Here is a 25,443-nt window from a genome sequence, read left to right as displayed (position 1 = left end):
ACGACAACTACCATTAAATGCTTCTTAAATGCCAATACTTCTTTCAAAGCATGAACACAAAGGATAGATCTTAGATCGGAATCTGAATACATTTAAAAGTGAGCTGTCATCTTAAAATGAAGATCCGGGCGGAAAGTGTTTTAAAAATCTCAAAAATGTATAGTTAGATGGAGCAACAAACCCTGTTTTCAGATCCAAAACCTGGGATTGATTTACCATTGAACAAAAAACTTACAAAAGGGTTACATGATTAAATTATCTTCCTAATCAATCTCTTAGATGATATATCAAGCTCTTGACAACTGTGAAAATGGAAACATGGAAAAAATGTCATCATGGGTTTTTTGTTCTTGGTAGTAACTGTTTAATCTAATCCACCATTTTGCATGCAACACTGCAGCTGTCTACACGCAAAACATGCAAACTAAGGCAAGTAAACAAGTAAAGCATTAATAGTGTGCTGCAGAACAGAAGAGACTAAAAAATTTACAACAAACACAGACAAATAAAAATGAATGATGGAACTGATGGGAAACTAAAAGGCTGATGTTTACATGATTGTTTGACTTGTAGAACATCAAAGTGGCTCTGAGATGCTCCTTCATTGGATTAGATACTTTTATACTGCAATTATTTAGGATTAGAAGAAAAATGTCGAAAATGCTGCCAGTCTTCTAATGCCAAAGAAAAAATGAAATATTCAAATCTGGGCGTGTTTGTCTCACGCCGGTAAGTGCTAGGTTCACCATCTTTTGTGACTCTTTTGTGTAACTCGACACACAACATCCTCCAGCTGCCAAATACGAGGTGAACACTGGCGTTGCAACACTTTCATCAGCTGCACTGAGGCTCTTCTTCCACATGCCATCATTTTTTTGACATATTTTTTTAAGGAAAAAAAGTGAGCTGGCAACGTACATATTTTGACAGCTTTGGAAATCTAATCAATATTTTTGCTTCAAAATGCAATAAAAAATAAATAAATCACACTTTATAGAAAATCCCAATAAATAGTTTTCAACAAAAATTGTCTTTAGTTATCTGACAATTTAATCAATTTTTTAATCAGCTTCTCTGCCAAAGTTATTAACTGTAATTACTTCCGACAGTATTTGCCCATTTCAAAATAAAAGCTCGATAAACATCCACTACATTATGAGTAAAGTAAACTTTGAGCGTAATAATTAGAGACACACTTGCAAAAAACAACATAGATGTTGTCGTAAAAAAAGAATATATATATATATTGCTTTACCCAAAGGATTAACAGAGGAACATGTTTTATATTATTTTTATGTTTCCCCGTTGTATTTTGGTGATTTAAGGGGCAAATAGAATAAAATAATTTGATGTTTCTTTATATATGCACTGCAAAACCTGAACCCTAAAATAACTAAAAAAGACCCTTGTTTTAAGAAAATTTGTCTTATGTTTTGCTTTGCAAGAAAAAAGGTTTTTCATACTTGGTGAGACCATTTTTTCAAATCCTATAGGCAGCTTTTTTTTAGCATATTTAAAGAAAATCTGCCAGTCGGGTAGGAATTTTAGGCTTATTTCTAACATATTTCATGTACCGGTAGTTTCTTTGGTCTTCTTTGTAAGTCTATGGGTATCTGAAGTAGCAGACGACACATGTAAAGGTCAGGGTTGGGTTTAAATTTCAAATGAGTGACTTAAGTGCAGATTCAGATATAATGCTGTCACATTTTGTTTCTGTCAACTGATGGACAGCGGGTCATTACTGACGCAGACGTGTATTACAGGTGCAGCTCTTCCTCCTTTTAATATGAGTTACTTTAAAGATATTAAAGTTGCAAAACTACTTTTACATCCTTAAATATTTATTCTTCTGAAGTTTTGGGGGTCACGTTGGATGATGTTATATTCGTGCAACTTTTTTCTCTGCCCCCATAGAAACCCATACTGCCTCTTTCTCAGTGCGTCAGACAGCTTCTACTTTAGTGTGTGTGATTGTTGTTGTGTGTACGAGTCTGTGTGTCGGCTGAGTGCGCGTGCAGTTTGCCTGCTTTTGACCTGCTCTCAGTGGTGAGAGTTTGCTATGATCCCCTTTCTTTTCCACTTCCCTCTCCATCAGTGCCCCCCCCCCTGCTCCGAAAGCCCCAAGGCCATATAATCTACTGTATTAGAGGTTCTCCAGCTTCCCAGACTGTATCCCCCCCACCACCACCTCTCAGGGTGACCCCCTCACTCCTCTACTTTAGTTCTGTCCCCCCCATTGGGAGATTATAGATATTGCAATCTTTAATATGGGCTTTATGCTCTGGGGCCATTATCAGTAATCTGCGGAGGGGAGGGAGTTTGACCTGGTTTTTGCAGCCCACCACTGGACTGCCAGACACATTTTCATATACCATCTGTAACATGTTGCCTGACCAGAGACACTTTTTTTTTCAAAGGAAGATAGAATTATTGACTACTTTATCCACCCCCACATGGATCAAATTCTTGTGTTTTGTTTTATTCTGATGTTTAGGATCAGTTTAGTCCTGGAATTTCGGCACTGTTGTTGAAGGGGATTCCCTTTTAGCCATTTTTTTAAAGTAAACATCAGACAAAAAACAAAGTTTCTCTAAGTTCACAGACATATTTGACATATGAAGTCATGTTGTCAGGTATGTATATATATATATATATATATATATATATATTTTTTTTAAATAGGCTTAGTGGTTGTTTTTCTGCTTTAGTAGTAGGAAGAAAAAAAACACAAATGTACATTTAAAGAAAAAGTGACGTTATAACTTTGGTTGGTTTGAAATAACCAAAGTAGAAATTATTTTCAGTTGTGTACACCAAACAGAACACTTCTTTGAATATACACAAAGTACCTGAATATTTTTGAATTTGACATATTTAATATTAAAGCTTTTGAGTGTAAAGGATGAAAAGCATTCTGTTATGACACCAAGAAACTTTTAAAACATCTGGCTTTTTCAGAGGAATCATATCAGGTCACATTTACTGCAAAATAAGTAAAATTTACTGAATTGTAGGAAGGTTACCAGTTTGATACATTTTCCTATTCAAATTTCATGAAAACATTGTGACCACACAGGAACGGCTGTAAAAATTGGAAGATTCCCCTTTTCTGCTTTACTTTGAGGTTGGGGGGGGGGGGGGTGTCATGCGACAGATGGGTTTTCACGATGGCATACAGTAAATCAGAAACGGCAATGGTTGATGTCCACATCTGTCCATGAGCTGATGTCTCCTCCGTAATCTTTCCTATAATGACCCCAAATTTCATACAAACCCCCTCTTTCCATTTTTCGCTCTTCTTCCTCATCAGGAGGTGTGTGTCAATGTGTGTGTGTCTGTGTGTGTGTTTAATCTGAGTGCCTATGAGTGACATGTCCATGTGTGTATATTTGTGAGTTTTAGTGTGCATGTGTGTTAAATATGTAAGGCGATTAAATAGACTTAAATCTCTGCGTCTGGCATAGAAATTCCAATCACATAACCTATCAGAGAGTTCGCTCCCTCCCTGCCTCTCTTGCTCTGTTTTTTTTTTTTGTGAATGTGTGTACACACTGTATGGAGGTAACAGGCTCCTCCCCCCTCCCCATCCACCTAAACCATCGCAGGCTTTAGCCCAAATCCCTGGCTTTCTGCGTCACATGACTGATGTTTGCAGCTGGACATTGGACATACATTTGTTATGATTATTTCTGCTGCACATCTCAAGGACAACTCCACTTTTCAACTTCTGTGCTTCTTTAAATCTTTGCTCTTGACACTGCTTTATACTCACTGAATGTATAAGAGAACTGGACCGAGTAAATGTGACATCACCCATGGAAAATTGCTTACTTCCAGCTCCAGCCAAAATAAGTCCATTCCAGTTTCCATTTCTTTGCCATACGGACGCCGCCATGTTGGAGCCGGACAACATCAGTAAGCAGTGACTGGTCCAAGATGGTCTGAGTCACCGTTCCAAGGCAATCATTTTCGCCAATCTGGAGTGAGCTTGTTGGAAATCTACACCCATACCTCTGAAATTGGACTCAGGAGAATCTACCAACAAATTAAACGTTTCAAACATGTGACATGAGACCTTATATTTTTATTCAGGCATCCGATTGGTCAGTTTATAACTTGAATGGCCTGCGATAAAGAAAAAATATTAAATTTGAATGATCAAGAACGTGTTAAAAAGGTAGCAGAGCAAGACACATGACTACATAATAGAAGTCTATTGAATTTCCGTCTATTGGAGTCAGTTTGTACTTCCTGTTTGGAATGTTAGGGGGGTGGGGCCACTCAGTCCAGTTCTCATATACGGACAATGTTCATACTTTTGTTTGCTGGTTGTTGACTTCCACTCTCTTAAGGGAAAATAACAACACTTTTTTTGTTTACAGTACACAGTGAGGATGTGGGCTCCACCAGGCTGTACTTTGTGAATGCCTCCCTGCAGAAGATAACCTACTCCAGCTCAGTGGGGGTGTCCCTGCCCTGTCCTGCAGGGGGCACCCCCAGTGCCATTCTACGCTGGTACCTGGCCACTGGCGACGACATTTACGACGTGCCCCACATCCGTCATGTGCAAGCCAACGGTACTCTTCAACTGTACCCTTTCTCGCCCTCCGCCTACAACAGCTACATCCATGACAACGACTACTTCTGCACCGCCGAAAACCAGGCGGGCAAAATCCGCAGCCCCAACATCCGCATCAAAGCTGGTGAGTGGGACGGAGAGCTGGAAATGCTGAGAAAATCTGAAAGCAATGGAGACCTTGGAGCAAAAGGTCACCGTTGTGAGTTGTGGTGGAAAATGAGACAGTTGTTAAAAGATAAACTGGAGCAGACATAAATGGCAGCTGCAAAAAGCCCAACCTAGCCCGCACACAGAATTACCTGCCCCAAAATAGCCCTTGACCTGAACACAGATTGACCTAGAACAACGTCTGCAGAGAGAACATCTGCATTCCACTCCACATCAGACCTCGGCCTTTGCTTGCACCTCTTTGACAGAGCTATTAGTGGACCACAGCACTTTACTCCTACATCTGCTACAATGAAATCCAAAGACATCTCCCTTTATGCCTAAAGTTAAATAACAAATAGGTATTTTTTATTTAAAATAAAAGGTCATAGAGGCTCATCCTCTTTTTATAGCTATTCACAAAAAACTAATAAAACACAACTCATAGTTCAATAACATTTCACATTAAATGATTTTTTTTGGACGTCTTTGTGGGGGTTAAACACTGAGACTGGGGTAAAGGTTTAAATTTTTAGAACATCACAATTTTTTAACAGGTTAGATCTTAGGTATAATTTTAAAACAATACAATCATATGTTATAGTTCCTGAGACGGACAACTCAGTATTTTTTTTGGAGTAAAGTATGGAGAAGCATCCAGTCCTCATAGAGCGCATCCTTTCTGATGTTGACAAGGTATCGTCCCTTCAATCATCATCTTTTCTATTCTCCTGCTCCCATCTGCCTTTCTGTCCTTCAAACCATCCTCCTGTACAAGACTAAGCCGCAATACACTTCTTTAGGCTTCATTTACACTGCAGGTCTTGATGCCCAAATTTTTTTGACGACCCGCTTACATCATCTTTTAAAAGTGACCCGCGTCCGATTTTTGCATTTACACTATACAATGCTGAAACTATCAAACATAGACGTTCTGAGGACTACGTAGCAGCATTTCCGCCATCTGCGGGCCTTCCGGTTGTCATGGAGGCAACGCAGCGGCGGAAGGAGGCGTTGCCTTGGGCGCTCCAGGATGAGGCAGGCGCAGGAGAGGGGATGCGCGGGAGAGGAAAAAGAAGGGCTGCTCGGCCGGCTTATGTGCTCTCTCTGAGTTTTGAATGAGGAAGTGCTTGCAGACGTTGTGCTGCACTAACAGTTTGATTTAAGCAAAGAAATAAACGGCTTCTAGCCTGTTCCAGAGCAACAGTGTCCCGCTTGATTAGTTACCGTTTGCATCCCGACGGGGACCGGACTGGAAATAACGAAGCCTGAGGCTGAAAGGTAACACGCTGATGGAACCAGCAGAATCAGCGCACAAAAGCACCTATAATAAGTCATGTGATCTCAGTTGGTGGTGTCCTGAGTTGACGTCACCGACTCGCATTTACTGGGAAATATCTGATTTGTCTGCTTACATGGCACACGCAAATGCACGTATCCCATCCGTATCCGATTTATTTCCACATATGAATGAGGCTTGAATCTGATCTGAGAAAATCGTAATCCATGCGTTTTTTTCCTGCTTACACGTTAACTGGTCATATCCGATCTATGCCACATGAGAGGAAAAAATCGGAATTGGGTTACTTGAACCATGCAGTGTAAACGGGGCCTTAATTATTACTTGTTAGCACACTAAATTGATATTTTCCATTGATCAGGCTCCAGGTTACTGTTATTGATATACGGAGCCTCATCTAAAGTAGGAAAAGAGCATCAGGGCTTTTGGCCCCTTTAGCTTAACAATAATTCAAGATCCATGTAGATGATTGTGAAATTCACCCAAATGTTTCCAACACATGGCTAAATTACAGTTACCCCACCTCTAAGGCCCCTACATGTTCCATTTCGCATGATTCATTCAAGCTGATTGGTCCCTCCCCTTCCCTTCCTGCCATCAACATCTGTTTTCATATTCTGCCTTCCAACACCGTCAGAACTAATACTCATATTCATTCTAATACTAATACTCGTGCCAAGTTGGGGATTTGAGCCAGGACCATGAGCTGCATGGCAGCCGGTTGCCGCATTCATTCCCACATGACCCAAAAGCCCGGCCTCAGGAGCCGAGGGATTAGCGCAGAGCAAACATCCAGCAGCCTTTGGCCCGTGCCACGCCCTGCTAACTTTGATTGGCAGGTTTGCAGACGGGCAAAATGTTAATATTTTGGTTTGAAAACCCAACAATCCAGCCAATTACAATAAACCTTATCCTAGAATGAGTGACAAAGAAAAATCTGAGGTAAGTCATTACTTTTTCATGGAATGACAACAGGTCTGGTCTCTTAGACGATATCATTTCATTTGCTTGCATATGCCTCTCTCTTGCTGCAGGAATGCATGTGTGATGTCTTCCTGTCTGTTACCAGGGAGGGATTCCAAACTGGTCTCTTAGCAACCTTCAGACACAACCTGGCTTTCATGTGATTTTGCTAATGAGCTCCTGCTCATTTCACAGAGTGTAAAATATTGCATGAACCAACAACCCATTAGTTTTGCGGCTCATTCCGTGGAATACTTATGAAGCTCTGCAAAAAAGTGCAGTTTCGTAATGATGTCTAGTCAGTGCTGGAGAGTAACCTCCATGCTTATCCTTTTTAATGGAAACCTGCGCCATTTATAGTGAAAGTACAGGCAGGATTAGAAGAGTTCAGACAACCAACAATGGTCTGGGAGTTTACAGGCCATATTTGGAGCACAGGGGAAATTTTCTCTTACATTTTTTTTTAGATTATTGTTTTTGTCCCAGATACCATTTCTCTGATGATCTTTGTTAAAAAAAAAAAATCACACCTTTTGTGAATATGAGACTTCTGAGATGAGATGCACTGAAAAATGTTAATGTTTCCCTCTAACAAATGAAGTTAGAAATAGAAATATATTCAAAGATGATTGTTTCTGAAACTATCTGTGTGTTTGCGTAGTTTTCAGGGAGCCCTATACTGTGCGGGTGGCGGATCAGCGCTCATTGAGGGGCAACGTAGCTGTTTTCAAGTGCCTCATCCCTGCTGCCGTGCAGGAGTACGTCAGCGTTGTATCCTGGGAAAGAGACACTGTTTCCATAGCTCCAGGTAGGACCTCAATCAAAGAAATGAATACGGAATAATCCATTGTGGTTCTTCTTGTTGTTATGATAGAAATAGATTGGAAATAGATTTGTCTTCTTTTGTGTGTGTGGCTCTAATCTTGTACGTAGAGGGTTCGATGCACCGCTGTGCTTCACTGAACTCATAACGCGTGTCTTCTGTCTGCTTACTGTTCTGGATCACTGATCTGGTCGCCCTCCTCTTCCTCATCCTTGCACATCTGTCTTTTTATGCTTTCTCCTGACATTTCGCCCTTTTTGTCTATCTTCTGGCTGCTTTTGTCATCACATCACATTTTTTTCCAACTTAATGCTTAGTCCTGGCTTTAAAAATGCAAACATTCTTTCCAAGTTGCATGACTCTTCCTCATTCTTTTTTTATTTTCATCTCGTCTATTTCTGTCCAATCCCTTCTTGTCTTGCCTCTGTGTCCTTGAAGAACAGGACTACAATTAAACCCACAGGATGTCAATAGGATTGTGCCCTTCCATTCATCTTCATTAACCTCATTTGTGGCAGAGAGTGTGCAAGAAAGACGAGACAGAGAAAAGTTTGTTTATGGGTTTTAATATCAACACAATGGGATGCTTACTCTCTGCATTTATACCTACACAATGTGGAATGAAAAAGAAAAACAGGCCAAAGATAGAAAAGCTAGCAGGGTAGTAGGCCAAGAATGGCCTCGGGTCCTGGCAGATGGTGTTTTGTATTATGTGCATGCAAAACGCACCAACACTGTGCCACACATAAACTGTACATGTACCAAGGTTGGAAGAGTTGATCATTTCCTGGCCTTCATATTTTTGATTAGGCCTAAAATTGTTGCTGCAGTGCTGCATTAGCAAATATCCTCAATTTACATCTTTGCATCAAACAATTTTTGTTGCACCTTGAACAACTTTTCCAAATTCAATGCTGGGATCAGTTGATGTTTGTTCTGACAGTATGTTTTCCCACAATTTTCAAACCTGTTCTGTAAATAGATGATCTAGTTCGGATGTACCAATTTTTTCTGGGTGTGAATTTATGGTTTCCAAGTATGGACTGTTTCAATGCACAGCATCATGAGGCTGCTGCGTGTAATTAGGGATATATAGGTCAGCTGATGAGCACTGAGTGTGAGGATCAGATGCTGAACATGACAAGTTGCTTACTAAACTCAACATTCACAACAAACGCTCAGTGAGACTCTGCTCAATCTTGACCTGTTTATCAATGCATCATCTCACAGCCAATCAACACAATCTACAGAACAACTCCTGACCTGAATTTTGCGATGGCATTGTCATGTGTGCAAACATTCAAACAGACACTAAAATGAATGAGTGTGATCAGAAGAAACACACTATTGCAGCCTGATGGCGATCTCCTTGCACCAAACTCTGATACTTCACTTCTATCCCTCTTTGGTTAATCTGCATGTGCCTCCTTACATGGTTCTAATGAACATGTGAAAATTACAATTGATTTTGTGCCTGAAAGATCTCTGTGTGCCACTGGCTGATTTCCTGTCTTGTCTGTCCCAAAATGCTCTTTGAGAAAAGGCAACAGAAAGAGCTGCAGGAGGTTTTAGAGTGAATAAAACTGATGTTTAAAAAAAGGCTTGTAGGCCTTTTCCTTGAAAATAACTTTAAAAAAAACCCCAAACCTTTATCATTTCCATCTTAATTCATTACAGGTTTTAAACATTAAGATTAAGGATGGGCGATATATCGGTGCAGGTATCGGTGTCGGCTGATATTTGCATAATTTGAGTATATCTATATCAGTCCTATATTTAAAAATCTACCGATATTCTTCTGACTGTTTTCAGAAACACTTTATTTTTGATTTAAAAAATGCATGTTTTTCCTAACAGATCTCTGGCAATGGGGAGCTAATGGTTTACAGTTATATACAATATTCAATAAATGGTCTGAATGCTTACAGATATATTTATATGAAAGTTGAAAGTGATACTTGCTCCTATGATTTCCTTTGCTGTATTTTAAAATGGTCAAGTACAATGTGATTGTCCAGTAAAAAAAAAAGTTGCGCATTTCTAATAAAAAAAAAAAAAAAGAAATTTAAACTTTGTGTTACTGTAGACACTTTAGTATCAAAATCGGAAAATATCGGCTATCGGCCTAAGTTGCAGAGGAAATAGCGGTGTTGGACTGAAAAAATTATATTTTCCCATCTCTAATTTAGATTTTAGTGAATTTCACATTTAGCTTATTGTTTTCATGAGATATTATACACTGTTATCTTACCTTTAAAAAAATTGCTTTTTTTTCTTAAAAAAAATAAAAATAAAATAAAAAGTACAACAAAAAGCATGGAATCATCATGACAAGTGCCTCTTTGATGGACTATTTTAGGCAAAATATATTGAATGAATACATTTTAAAATAGGTCCAGAATACTTTAAATTATTTTGTTTACATTTCCCAACTTCAAAACTCAATTTCAGCTGGAGTTTGGATCAAACAAAACCTGTGAACTATTTTAATCACTTTTTTTAATGCGCTGTGATTTTGATTTTTTTTTTTTTTAGTTTGTCTAGCATCCACAGGTCTACTGCAGTAATATTCAAATAAATAGGAAAACTAAAACTTAAGATTGTAGCTTCAGTTTCACAAGATACGGTCCACCTCTGGATGTGTCCACAGTAAAAACAGGAAAAAAACAAAAGAAATGCATCTCAAACTGTTTTAACTAACTGTCATATTTGACTTTTAGCACAAACAAATCCTGTTTAAAGATAGTATCTGGCTGAGTTTTGATATAAAAGTGCACATAAGTGACATCTTTGAATGTTAGCTGACAGACATTTATGTATTAATGCCAAAAAGAAGATTTATGTAAATCTAGAAACATTTAATTCCATTTATGCAGCATTTTACATTGACATTTAATATCCAACTTCTTTCATGGTAATGATGATAAAACGAATAGGATTTTAATTAGGAATTCTTTCATCACGTATAAAGCCTACGCACACACAAAGTTTCCTGCTTAACATCTTTACTCCAAAAGTAGCTCTTGCATTGCTTGGACCTTTGCATGGGGTGTGCTGCATAAACAGGATGGTAGCAGTATTGCTTTACAGTGTCCCTCTTTCTCTACAAATTGCTAAACCTGAAATGAGAAAAATCTAGTTTTTCTACCTCCTCATTTAACACAAAGTTTTTATAACCTCAAAAAGCTTTTTTGTATATTTTATTTTATTTGATTACTTTTTGGTGTGGGGGAACTTTTGCTCTTATTAAAACAGGATATCAAATGAGCTGTATAATTGCAATGTTGTAAAACTTTTGGATAGTATTATATTTCCTTTCCTTTCAGTTTTTAACTTCAACTATCTGAAGACATTGAAATGGTCTTCGACAGACAGCTCAAATCCCCGCCTTTGAAAAAGAAAAAAAAACTACTGTCATTTTAGGACTGTGCTTTTTGTCATTGAAGGGGTTAAATTATACCAAATCTGAATGGTACCAGTCAGCCTGAAAGTTGACACACAAGCTTCATGCCCTTTGAACTCTAACAGGTCCGGTTTGGTCAAACACACAAGTTTCCCATCTGGTGCGTGGTGTGTTTGTGTTTGTGTTTGCACCAATGTGTGTCGTCTTGTCTGTCCCACTTTTTACATTCAGCCAGGACAGCGGGGAGGGGTTAACAGGAGAGGGGGTGCAGGCAGACTGACCTATTTCCCTCCCAGTTCCATGTCCCATACAGTGATAACCCAGCAGTCGGGTGTGTGCGTGTGTGTTGGTGACCCTCATGAGATAATGGAAGTGTGTGAGTCTTTGCAGTGATCTGAAGGAGGAGATCTGGAGCAGAGTCAGAGGGATGGAGTGTTTGTGGACAAGAATAAAAAAAACAGTGGGACACAGAGAAGCTCCAACCAGCAGAAAGTTAATGAGTGGCTCAGACTATTAAGAAAGTGGACTAGCAGATGGCTGCAGCCACATGGTGGTCTGCATAAGATGTACCAACATGCTCCATCTAATCCATGTTCTTGCACAGAAAATTTCATTTACATAAACTTGATATGCAGTACAGAAAACTAAAGAGGAGTATCAAAAGTTAACTTGCCTTAGGCTCATGTGTTGACGGCGAAGTGGATTTAACCTGAGTCAGTGAAGGTGCTGAGTAGTCAGGATTTAATCCAATCTCAGATCCTAACGGGAGTCACTGTGTCGTGAGGTCACTTACAGGCTACATTACGGATCGATCCTCCGCCCCCCCCCCCGGGTCCATGCTGAATGTCACCACATTCAATTGACTCGTCAAGCCAATATGTGCCCATCTACACATGCAACTGTTTGTGCAGATTCATTTATTATAAAATTGCCACAAAAGGGTAATATTTGTCATAATTTACCTTTAGAGTTCATCATAAATAGTGTGCTGATTCATCGTATGAGCTCCAAGAGCTTTTTTCAAGCCAACGTTTCTTTCCTGCCTTTACTTCTAGACAAACAGTTTGTTATTTATGCTTATGAACATTGGGGGCAACATGGGGTGAAGGGATTTTACCCAGGTCAGTTTGAGACATAAATTGCCAACAACTGGATTTAGGAGAATTTCTCTTTGTCTATCAGATCTCGCTGAAGACATTCCTTGAATAAAGCCATGATTATAAATCTGTTGATTTGCAGATAGAAACTGTGTGACACAATAGTGCTGCATAAAATATGTTCAAAGAATGAATACACACTGTGTGTTACTTGAAAAAGTTTGTGTTAAATTAAAATGTGAAGGTGTTGACTTCAATCATAAACATGCATGTTAGAGCCTCTCCAGTATAGAGGTGAGTATCACTGCCAATCCCTTAATATCCATTTTATTCAAATTGAAAGAGACGTGATTAAAAATAGATTTGCAATTCTGTTCTATTCCATACAATACTTCCCTTAAAGAAACTTCCCTTACTAAATTATATATGTTTGGTTTTGGAAGAAAATTTTCAAATTATTTTTTGTCTAAAAGTGAACAAGTGCGTAGGAGTATGTATGAGTCAAAACCTCATTACACTGTAGAAATAGGCCCCATAAATTATGTCAGTAATACTTAAAATTTAAAATGTTTTTTTAAATAAGCAGAAAAATCTGCCAATTAGGTAAGAAAATTTGTCTTACCAAGAATTATTTTTTTTAAGAAAAAAAAGTATTCACTGAGACATGTATTATCAAATTAGGATTGGTAAAATTCTATTAAAGGAAAGACAAACCGAATCATGGATTTATAAATTGGTAAATATCTTTTTTTATAAATGTTTTTAAAGTCAAAAACAGCTGCAAACTTTTTTCTGCCTTTGTGCCAACTTTGCAACATCAGTACTAATCTAAATTTGAGTTTTGTTTACTGTAGTTCGACTTGGTCTCATTTTACTTGCAATTCCGATTTACCAGGTACAACAATGAAAATGGTTAAAAAAGAAATATTTTGAATATAAATATAAATAATTTTAAGCAAAAACTGATGCTCACTGACACCATCAGTTTTGAATTTTTATATAAAAAACACAGGAGAAATGAAATCATACAATTGTAAACATTTTAATAAAACAAACATGTACTACAATGTCTCATTTCAATTTTAATAGTTCCTTTTTACTCACAGCTCTAAATAATCAATGTTTTACTTGACGGTTCCTAATAAAAACGAGTCACATGGTGGTAGGAGCAAGGTGACAAAAGGCAGGAAGGCTTCAGAGCAGCCATGTGTGAGGACACAGTGTTTGTCTGTAAATCTGTAGCGGTGCATTCAGAACAGGAATGCATTAATAGGAACACTTGTCAGGAACACACAGACTCCTGTAAACACTGGTCTCACATTTATACTCACTTCAGGAAAGTACAGCCGTACAAGCCGCAAACACAAGAGCAGAACACAATAAAGCCATTTACAGATTTTGCATGAAGCTTCCTGAAAACGGAGAGCTCATTAAACATTTACTTAGATACATTAAGGCTGCACCGCTGTCCTGTTGAGCAGCCTGTGTACACCGGGAGCCCGTGTGACACAGGAGCACAGGGAGCACGTGGCCTCCCCAGGGCGCAACCATCGACCAATGCCCCGCAACACCAATGGGCCGCACAACATTCCTCTCTCCTTTCTCCCCTGCCTCTGACCCATGTGGTGCGCAGCAAGCCATGAGGTGGGGGTTAGTGGGGACTAAATCATGCAGATGAAGGTGTAGCTATTATGTACATGCAGCCATATGGCCACAACATATTACCTTAACCCAAAGGTCCTTCCTGCTGTCTGATACGTGCCACGCTCTTTTTTTGCACACCTTTGAGATGCTTTTTAAATTTTGGCCGGGTATTTTTGCCCCCCTCACATTTGCCCCTGAGAGCAGCAGAGAGGAGGCAAGGAGCAGATGGGTCGCTGGCAGCCATCTTTTACTCAGTTAGGTAGAGTGGGCACGTGGCTGGGTGTGTTAATTAGCTCAAATGAGTGTGTGCGTCTGTGTGTTGCAAGGAGCACAAAAGGCATAATTATCTCTGCTTGAGAGGCCCAGTTCAGTGTGTAGCTGTGGTGTGTGTGTGTGTGTGTGTGTGTGTGGTGGTGGTGGGGTAGTCCAACAATGCTCCAACGATAGGCTTTGTGTGTTCAGTGCAGAGGGCTGACAAGTGTCAGCTATTATTGACTATTTACACACCACTACACCCGCCTGCTCACGTGCACTTAAGGCACACAATGCACGCACTCTGTCGCCGCCACCGCTCCCCTTCGTCTTTTCTTTCTTTATGTCTCAGTCTAACACACACAGGCATGTTTACAGTGTGTCAGTGTATCAGTGTCACTCAGAGTAAGAGGGGAAGATGGGAAAACCCCTGCGAGGACATCACTCTGACAGGAATCTGGCCACCGCCGCACCCTTTAAGTTAGCTGAGTAAAAGCACACGGCGGCTCTGAGAAACAGACAGGGAGGAGAAAGGGAAATCCTTGCTGTGCTTTAGAAATGTTGAGACCACCAGAAATGAAACGTTTCATTAAAAAAAAACCTTGGTTCTGGTTAATTTTCAAAAATTATATGATAAGCTCTTGGGATTTTTGCTTTTTTTTGTTTTATTTCTGAAATGTTAATTTACATATGGTTGCATTACAATATTTCAAAAACATTTTTTGAATTTTTTTTTTTAATATGTATTATAAGTTGATTTTAGATATAGTGATTTCTTTTTTGTCCCAAAGATTTCTTTTTGGCATATTCCACAGGTGTAAAAATCAGTTTTAAACAAATTATTCTTTTTGAAACTGAAACGATAATTGATATTTATTTCAATTTACAAAATGAAAAGTGAGTAAACAAAATAAAAATTTAAATCAAATCAACATGAGGTGTTTCTGCCTTTTGTCTTCAAACTGGCATCCGTTCTTTTAGATACACTTAGACAAAGTCAGTGATTTTGTTGGATCAGAGTAAGGTTTTATGATCATCCAAATATGCCAAGCAGATTCCAATGATCATCAATGTAATGAAACCCAGTCATGAACTGAAACAGAAGCAGCCGTGTGGCTTAAAACTGGGCCAAACTGCTGCAAAGGTGAGGCAGTGAAAAGGAGTTTCATGTCACAAAAAGATTGAACACAACAAGGAAGTTTCACTGCATCTGTGGGGTCAGTAAGATTTCAAAGCAGACTGGGGTTTAAAGATGTGCCGTTCAAGATCTTCTGAAGAAGCACAAAGAAACGGCAACGCTAATGATTGTGTCATGGTTTCAGTTTGTTGTGTCTTGTTTTTCGCTTTAGTTCTTGTTCTGTCTTGTTTGGTTCTGTTTCCTGTTTTATTTTGAAAGGTTTCCTGTCTTGTCATGTTTCTTGAGTTTTACTTCCTTTGGTCCCCATCTGCCCTAATCGTGTTCACCTGTGTCTTGTCTGCCCTGTCTGTATATAAGTCTTGTCTCTGCCTTCCTCCTGTGCTGGTCCTTTACCTTCTGCTCATGTTGTTCACGTCTTCTTGTCTTGTCTCCATGTTTCATGCCACGCCACGCCAAGTAAGTTTTTGTTTTTGTTTTGTAATCCTGCTCTGCAGCGCCTTTTGTTTGTTGTTTTGCATTAAACCCCCTTGTCCCTGAACCGTCTGCCTCCGCCTCTGCTACTGGGTCCAACCGGCTCTCGAGCCTCCCCCCGCACATGACAGATTGTAGATACAATGGTCGGTCAAGTAAACTTGGTGAAGGAGATGAATGACACTTCAAGCTTTTTACCCTTCAAATCAGAAGATTCCAGCGGTGCCATCAGATCTGGATGATACTGGTGGAACCGAAGTTTTTGTCCAATGAGGTCTGGCCAGAACAGGTCCTTGTTTAAGAGTTGCAGCCAAATGTCAAATGCCAAGTTCAAAAGAGTCAAGGTTGCACAAAAACATAGGAATTGGATGGCAAAATAATGGCAGTAGGTGTTCTGGACTGATGAGTCCAAATTTGAAGCTTTTGGCTGCAACAGAAGGAAGTTTGTTTGTGGAAAGACTAAAGAGCAGCACAATGATGAGTGTCTGCAGGCAACACTGAAACATGGTGGAGCTTCATGAACATTCAGGACACATGAAGTTGGAAATTTGATCAGAATTTATGGTGAGGGATACTGGCAAGTACTTATGGATCATGAAATACTATCAGGGAGATCTATAATTAATCATAAATATATGATTAATATCCCTGGACCAACCGTGGGCCGGGCGGATGGCTGCCTGGAGTGCGGGGCGGGTCTCCCTTGGGGGGTCCTGGCTCGTACCTGGGGTTGGGGCGGGGGGATGCCCGGAACTCCTGGGTGGTGGTGGGGTGCTCATCTGGGGCTGTGGGCGTCCCTCTCCGGTGGGGCCCTGCGTTGGGCTCTCCCGGCGCGGCGGGGGGGCTGTTCTCCTGGTTGGGCTGGGGCGGCCCTCTCTTTCCCTCTGTGCCTCCCTGCTCTCTGGCTCTGGGGGGCCTTGCGGCGGTCCTGCTGGCCCTGGCCTGGGTGGCGGGCTTGGTCGCCCGGGCGGCGGTTGTTCCTTGCCGGTTTCCGTGTGGCGTGGGGGGGATTCCGGCTGCCGCTGCTGCTGCGGTGGGGGTCTTGGGGTGGGGATGGCTGGGCGCTCTCCTTCCTTCTTTAAACATTCCACCATCCATATTAGAAGAACATGAGCACTCACCTGAGCACGGGTGTTGGCTCACCTTTGCACTGGCGGTTTGCGTGACTGAATGACTGAAATGTTTCACACTAGTTGGTTTTAAGGCATAAGTATGCGTGTTAGCACTATCTGTTTTGTGTACATGTCGACAGATGGACATTTTTGCAACTAGCAGGTGTGTTTGACACTTGGGTGTGTGTGTGGACAGGCTCCGCCCTTTTTGTACTGCATTTGAGCCTTACCATGGTGATTAACAACCAGTAAACTTGTTGCTCTATGCTGCTTCATGGTCTTATCCCCCTTCCCCTCCTACTATCACCCTCCTTCCCCCCCTCTTTCTAACGTCCCTCTCTCTTCTTCCCCTCTTTCCTTTTCCGTCCGGTCCAACACCAAAGATCTTCAAACATGTTTGAAATTAATAAAGTTTGGCCTCAATTACAAAAGGGGTTTATTCAGACATACCTTTGGTTTGTCTGAAGATTAATAACCCCTCTTGTTAAAGTAAAATATGTCCAACACAAGAGGCCCTCAGCTCTCATCTGTTTGCCCAGCTGTTGGACAGGACAAGGTAAAAAAAAAAAAAAAAAAAAAAAAAAAAAAAAAAAAAAAAAAAAAAAAAAAAATCATAAATATATTATGCAGCAGGACAACCCCACACATAAAACCTAAGTCATTTGGCTGTATGGCCTTGTGGCCTCCACAAAGCTTTGATCTCAACATTATGATGTTTGTGTCTGAAGAGATAGAAAGATGTCAAAAAGCCCATATCCACAGAAGATCAGGGGTTAGTTCTCCAAGAACAACCTTCCAGCTGAGTTCCTTCAAAAACTGAAAAAGTGTACCTAGAAGGCCTGATGCTGTTTTGAAGGCAAAGGGTGGTCACACCAAATATTGATCTGATTTAGATTTCCTAATTTTACATCTTTTTTTCACACCTTCTGAAAACTTTTGAGTTTCATTAGTTTTTGGTGTTAAACTGCTCTTCTAACTCCATCCTCAATCATTAAGAAAAGTGAAAGTGTTGGAGCTTGTGTCATGGCTTAAAAAAGTGAGTGGAGGGTTTATGCGGCCTGGATTGGGGCTAAGAAATAGGATTTATGTAAAGAGGTTTTACTCATTTTCTCCCGCTTCCTTTCATTCTTTTGTTTAGGCTAACGGAAGACGGATTAGTGTAAAGGGATTACATCAGGCTCTACTAAGAAATTGTATTTAAGGAAATGGTTGTTTACTCAAGCTTCAGCAGCAGAAAGCAGTTCAAATCAGATTTTTCGGTCTTTGTATGTGACATTCTTTTTTTTCTGACCCTTGGTTTAAAAAAAATTTAAGTCTTAACTGTATTATGTCATCTTGTAGGGTTTTAACAAGTGAAAGCAGTAATTTAAGTAAAATATAACAAACAAAAAAAGCTATGTTAACACTGGTTAGTGTGGATGAAAAAAATGTGATCAAATGTGACACCATTGGTCATGCAGTTGTTCCTACATGACCTCTATCAGACCTATTGATCCATCTCACTATTTGCTGTCTAAACATACACAAAGGTCAAAACAACACTTCAGACTTGATTGGCTGCAGTGGAAGTGCAAATGTACAAAGTAGCAGGAATCAAAAAACATTCATGATGCAGAGAAATAAGAAAAACAGATGAAATTTGATAAACAAAAACATACCTCATCTTAGTGATCAGATGCAGCTTAATTGATGCTAATGTACCTAAAAAATCTTTGAGAATACAGCATCAACTTTTTACTTCTATACTTAGAAGACGTGGATGAGACAAATATTTTTTCTTGAAGAGAAGAAAGTTAACCTAACATGGAGGTGAATCTGTGCTGTGTGGAACCTCTAAAAGTGGAAATACCTGACTTTTGTGCAAGACTGCAGAACGATAATTGAACTGTTCTATGGAAAAAAAAATTGGGCATGTGAAGAGGTATTAACATTTGTACATCAGATTCTAATATGGTACAGATTATTTATCCTCTTTTTTATGCTGTAGTAACACGTTCAATAGTCTAGCAACAAATAAACTATCAATGAAGTTTTATTTTTAACTGAAGTTAAATGTGCAATTAGTAATAGTTTTATGATAATATATCAAAAGGAGAAAATGTTTGTTATAAATGCACTGATAGGTTTTTGTTTTAATGTAATGCCGACGTGGATTAAAACAATTAAAACACAAGGATTTTGGGGAGTTTACTGGGTCAGTCGAGTAAGGTTTGACACTTTTTTGTGCTATGGTTTGCTTTCACTCTGCGCTCTTGAAAGTGGACCAAACCATCAGGAAAGCACTTTCAAGACCTGCTTGTTTGGAATGGTATTGCCCAAAGACAGCATAGACAAGGAGGCAAAATGCATTTAAAAGTTTATTGTTCACCTTTCGGCATATCCCTTCAGGGATCGCCACAGCGAATCAGCTTTCAGATTCGCTGTGGCTGTTTGACAGAGATTTTTACGCTAGATACTCTTCCTGACACAACCTTTTGTTTTATCTGGGCTGGGGACCAGCACAGGGAAAAAAGAAAAAGCATAGAAAAGAATATAGGAGAAAAACTGCCTACTCTCAGTTTTACAGTCACATGCCCGTTTTATATGACTTCATCAATACACATTTCCTGACTTTGATTCTTCCAAAGTGCACTGTAGGATTTCTTTTCAAAATGCATTGTGCTCAGGTAATTTATCCTCTTCGGTTCACTTTTGCTCTTTGACCATCCTGATAGACTCTGTGTTTTATGATGTCACTGGGCTCATATCTCCCCTGTGATAAGCTTTCACCTGAACCATAACCCTATTTTAAGGTAGAACACACTTCACATTCGAGTTTAAATTGTTTTTTCCTCTGCCAAACAAAGAACCAAAGAGCTACACTACAGCTAGGTTCACACTGAACACAATTTGCGCAGCGAGGTCCACCAGTTTGATGCTAAGTCAATGTACAGATGGGATCATAAGCCCTGTCGTGCATTTTGAGTGTCAGCCGTGGCGCAGCAGTCTAGCAGCCATGTACTTCAGTGCAACTTTTTCAGAGTTCAAAAATCTAAACTTTTGGGTTGAATCACATCAACCAAACAGGGACTCAGTTTGGCTCATGACATGTTCATGTGGTAGAGTCCAAAACCAACATAGAGGGGAGTCTGACTGTTCTCCTCCTGAAACTTATAACATTTTTCTTATTTGTATGGAGACGACAATAAAAGGTCCTCTACTTTTATTCTAATTTTTATTTTTTCCTTCCTCTGACTAATGCGGGACAGTAAATCATCAAACTAGGTCACAGTGATGAAAGAAGTACCACTGGAACCGCCCTTCATTCAGACACAGCTCCTGGAGTAGATGGTGAACCTCACTGTATTGGAAGAATCTCTGAATGATCTCACGAATCCATACATGGAGGGATTGATTGCCAATGTTTATGTAGAGCTCTTCAAAATAAATAAACATCATCCGTGTCTTCCATGCATTGACTGTATATGAAATTTACAGATATACCTCACACTTCTATGTAGTGATGGAGCTAAAAACTTTTGGCAGTAGCCCCTCCCACACTTGTCTGGAGCAAAAGGTTTATGAACATATTTTTGGGCAAGCGTCAAACAGCCAATTTGACAAACGTCAGAGCAGAGACGGGGTCTCGAATTTGATGTGAAAATCGTATTGGGCGTTAATGTAGCATAACACTACCTTCCAGCCATCTAGGCCAAGTTGGCCCCATATGGTTTTTCTCCTACATTATCCATGGTGGCCTCACCTGTGTTTGCCCACATTGGCTTAAGTGGGCACTCAGTAGGGCAGCTGGTTAGTGTAGCGAGCCAGCCACCTGGTGGGAAGTGTAAAGAGCTAGTGAGGTGGGGCCACCATGGAGACTGGGGATAAACCCATTCGGGGCCCACATTTTCTGCCCACTTTTAAATCATATAGGGCCCACTTGGCCTTGCTGGCTGGACTGTTTGAGTAGCTGAAGCAAGGTCAGCTCACCAAACAACCACTAAACAGCATTTTACTTAAGACTGTCCCCAATCATTCCAAATGTAAAATGGCCCAACTTTCACAACAGAAAAGATAGTTTTATTCTGGTTTGAATCTTTTTTTTAACTTTTCTAACTAGAATTGATATCCAAGTCTTGGTTTTAGAGCCTGTAATCTTATTATTTTATATTTGAGACTGAAATGATGCTTTAATAGAGGCACAGCTTGTCACATGAAAGCGTAAAATCCTTAGGTCTGGTTGTCTTACTGGGCGATTTCTGACAACTATCATGCTTGTTTGTCATTTCTATCTGCCCATTTTTGTTTCGGTGACATTCGACCAAGACAACAACTATTCAGCCAAATTGTTAGAGTTAAATGAGCCCATTCCAAACTATTAGTTGACGTCACACAGGACCTGTCCATCTAGAAACAGGCACAGTTAGAAAAGAGTGTCTGATGCTGACTTTGATCCAGTGAGACAGTTCCTACAGGGCGGGGATACAAGAAAAGAACAAAGTAGGTTTTAAAATCTATTGATTCAGGATGTGCTGGATCTTTACAGAATGGGAGAAATTAGTGTTTGGCTGTAGTTTTCAAAAAATATATGACAAAACTTTTTAAATCAAAGTATTTGAAACAAGCAAATCTGTGTCTTAAAAAAATCAGTTTTCTGCTGGAGATTATATGTTAAATTTAATTTAAAAAAAGTAACTTTGATCCGGGGGTCATTTCATGGTCCTTTCTGGTAAACATGTTAAATCAGCGTGTGTTAGTGTGTGTGTGCCCATGCTGCAGTGTTTTTGTCTCAACCCCCCCCCCAGTCTGTCTCTGCCGGGCAATGACACTCCTCTGCCACCAGCACTCCAATAGGGAGAGACCAGGCAGTTCACTCAGCGCTGCTAATGCAGCTCACTGCCCAGGGCCATGGGCTAAGCTGGAGTACACTGTGTCACACACATAAACAGACGCACAATGAGACACACATATGATGGCAATCTGTGGGTCTCTTATCTGCAGCTATATCAAAACACGGTAATGGGGCAAAGGCCTTTGCCCACTGGATGTTTACTTCTCTGAGTAATCATTTTAAATTCCTGAAACCTTTGTGTTTATTCTTTATTACACCGATGATTAACAGTGGAAGTTTACATCTAGTGAGGGGTTGGACCGTGGTGGCACGTACAGCACCCTGTGTTGGGATGTGTGTGTGTGTGTGTGTGGTTTCTCTCTCGTGGGACTCTCATTATCACTGCTGTCCCAGATGTCACCAAGCACATGAAACACACGTCATGAATAATGGAGCCTTATTTCTACATCTCTCCCCAAATCTGTCCTATACACCCACCCCATTCCCCCTCCATCCTGCGCTCCCTCTGACGATTCCATTGATGCTTAATCTCCCCAGTGCTGCCTCTGTCTCTGATGGTCCATTTAGGTTTTTGTAGCATTGTTGGCCTGCCAGCTTGGGACGAGTTTAGGGGAAGAGCGTGGTTTTTCTCCAGCTTTAAGTTAGATCATACAACGCCTTTTGCGTGTAGTTTGTTCTATGTACATTCATTCAGGCTCAGGATGGGGTCCTCCATGGCATCCCCTCCCCCAGTGTTTACTGTTCAAAGTCACATAGGGCAAATTGGGACGGAGGAGTCAGTGGTGCAGAAGAAACATTGTCCCATCGCAGTGGAAACTGGACACTGCTCTCAATCTATTCTGTCTCATCCTCTTCTCTACCTCCACATTTGTCCTCACGTTGGGTTGCTGCACAACATGACACACAGGCCAGAGGTAGGGCAGGCAGAACATGATTGAAAGATGAGGTAAGAAGTCAGAATTGGTTAGGAAGGAGGACAGCAGTCAGGATTAGACAGTGAAGCGTGGCTTTTTAATGAAAACATGACAGAGCTGTGGTTTCTTCCAGTGTCTCGCATCCCGAACCCCTTTCAAGAAAATGAACAAGTGACAAGGAAGCGTGCAGGAGAAAAGAAGAGGAAGTAGAATGCAGCACAGATCCAGGCATTGCTCATGCAATGTAAGACTTCAGTGGCAGATGGAGTCACAATCAATGTGAGCTGTTTGGTCACGTTAACGACGTGTCTTAATAGGGCGGCACAGCCTCACAATGCACAATTGGTTGTTGGACATCATTTGTGCCAATAACGCCTGTTTTGAATATCAATGGAGGAGTTAAGAAGGTACCAATCATAAAAGTTAAGTTTGATAATAAAGCTGGGAAAGTGTACTTGTTCTGCTAGCTGACACCTGCTTCTACTTTAAATGTAGACAGAGAGAAAGAGGAAGGAGCCAAGGGAGGCAGGAGTGGGCTCCTGCTTTGAATACAGATTGAATCACCCCTTTTTTGCATAAAAAAGTGGAAAACACAGAGATGTTCTGTGTTGTTCCTCCTCCCTTATGAACCCTTCAATTTTTTTTGTTTTCTGGTCTTTGCATTTCTCTTTCTCGTTTTTCATTAAGCCATTTTGCCTGTTTTTCTGCTTTTAAACATTCCTCCACTGCTAATCTGAGCTGGTGCCATTTTCTGACTCCACTGTGCTAATTTTAACATGTAGTGTATTATTTTTTGTGCCAATAGGGACACATTTTTTGTCCTATTTTAATCCTTGTAGGTGTTTCTCTTTCACTCTGCATGTGTGTGTGTAACTACTATGATGTCTGCATTTGTGAGCATCAATACCCCAGCACAGGACAGAGTACCTCTTCAGAAAATGCTTTGTTATTTTTCTTTGCTCGTCTTTCTTCTGTGACAGTCACAGGTCTTTGATCTGGTCCTCCTCTCTTCTCCCTTCTCACCTTCTTTTTAAATTCTGCTCTGCAATTTACTGTTGAGAGCAAAGGTGTGAGGCAGAAATACAGAGTACAATTTTAATGAGTCACAATCAAAATACTAAAAAAATAAAGTCATTTTATTGATCGTGACAACAGTTCTAAACACACAATGTGGAGAAAGCTGAAGGTTTTTAGACCAAAAAAGAAAAACAGTTTTTAAGAGGAAGGACAAAACAAGTCTTGGATCCTGGAAAGTTGGATCCTACTTAAAAAATTATTTTGTTCATTCATCTTCTAAACCCGGTTTGCTTCGGTCCCCGGGGTCTATCCCGGTCACTCGTGGGCGAAGGCGGGGGGAATCCTGGACAGGTCAACAGTTGTCGCAGGGCCTGACTAAAAGTAGTATGTGAAATTTTGAGGAGGTAGTGTCGTCATCAAAAGTTTTATAGGTCAAAGTTCATTATTGTGCACAAATAAACTATAAGCTTTATGAGGCTAAAATTTTGGGGAAAATACAATTTTAATATATATTCATGTGGCAAACTTAAGAAGATTTTATGCTGCGGCCAACTTTGTGCTGAAGAACCAAGGAGAAACAGGACCGAGTGAAATTTGGCATACTGTAAATAAAGATGAATGCGATCCTATAAAAACGATGAAAGACATTTTTTTGTTTTTACTTGCCTAATGGGAAAAATATTCTTATCTCAGCGTGTTTGAAATGTCTGTTATTGGTTTTGATTGTGATCAGTAATCAGATTGATGAAGACTTTAGAGAATGATTTTAGATTCCTGTTAAAAAAAAGTTGCAGTTCGAGGGGTTTAAAGTTTGAGTTGTTACAGCTAAAATGCATTAATGCTTTATGTAGAGATTTAAGTAATTTCTAAATGTTTCAAAGAAATGTCACAAAGAAAACGGCAGATTCATGTCTGCAGACGTATGACTGATTGCCTTGCAACCACCCCTGGAACCTCAGCAGTTTGGTTTGCAGTTTGGAGTAAACAAGCCCCAAGATAGTCTTTATGAAAATTTTTGCCTTACTTATGTGAGTCAAAATATTTTAAATCAAATAGCATCTGATGGAATTTGACCCCTGATACAAACGCCTCTTCAGTCCTTTGTGTCAAAGATCAAATTTGAGCTCCTTGAAAGGGCACGAAAACTTAAAAAACAACCAAGACCTAATGTTTGATAATCCATCAACAGACTTTTTCAGGGAATATTCTTGGAATATGGGATTCAAAGAGAGTAGGTTTGTGAAAAATTGTCAGTAAAACAAGTGGGGATAACTTAAATTGTAAAATAAAGTGTATGAGAAAGTGATCTTATTTAACCGGGAAGGAAAGAAATTATGTTGTTTTATACAGAAAGCCATACAGAACTTAGTGTATTTTTTTAGTTTGAAAGTTTTTATTATTCTTATTTTTCAGTACTTCTAACTTCTACAACTGACCCAAGAACATAGAGGTTAATGTATTCCAGTCATCCTTAATGATCGTAAACCCTTATCTGTTTAATTTGTGACAAAAGTACACAGGAGTCTTAAAATAATGGCAGTGTGAAGACCCTAGCAACAGGGAGAGGATGAAGAAAGCATGAGGGTAGGAGGAGGGGGGATGCAGAACATCAATAAATAATGGCCCCTCTGAGGAGGTGGAAATATGGGCCTCGTTATCTTTGCACTGACGCCTTCATTTGCATGTGAGAAAATAAGGCTGCTACCTATGCACCATGCACACACTTCTGGACTCACATGGACTTCAGTTCAT

At 40.0% G+C, this 25,443-nt stretch overlaps 1 protein-coding gene across 4 annotated transcripts in view; it reads left to right on the top strand.

Annotated features, from left to right (window-relative positions):
- LOC101169724 (Down syndrome cell adhesion molecule-like protein 1 homolog) overlaps positions 1-25,443 on the top strand; it is a 62,320-nt gene that overhangs the window by 8,460 nt on the left and 28,417 nt on the right. For all 4 annotated transcript variants that reach the window (XM_020708963.2, XM_011483622.3, XM_020708962.2 and 1 more), the window contains exons 2-3: positions 4,383-4,703; positions 7,651-7,797. In XM_020708963.2, the coding sequence (XP_020564622.1) occupies positions 4,383-4,703; positions 7,651-7,797 (468 nt within the window). The remainder of the gene's footprint in view (positions 1-4,382; positions 4,704-7,650; positions 7,798-25,443) is intronic.

Source organism: Oryzias latipes, chromosome 14, assembly GCF_002234675.1.
Source record: "Oryzias latipes chromosome 14, ASM223467v1".
Classification (NCBI taxonomy): Eukaryota; Metazoa; Chordata; class Actinopteri; order Beloniformes; family Adrianichthyidae; genus Oryzias; species Oryzias latipes.
The sequence above is the reverse complement of the archived record's forward strand: the minus strand, read 5'-3'. Positions and strand labels throughout refer to the sequence as shown.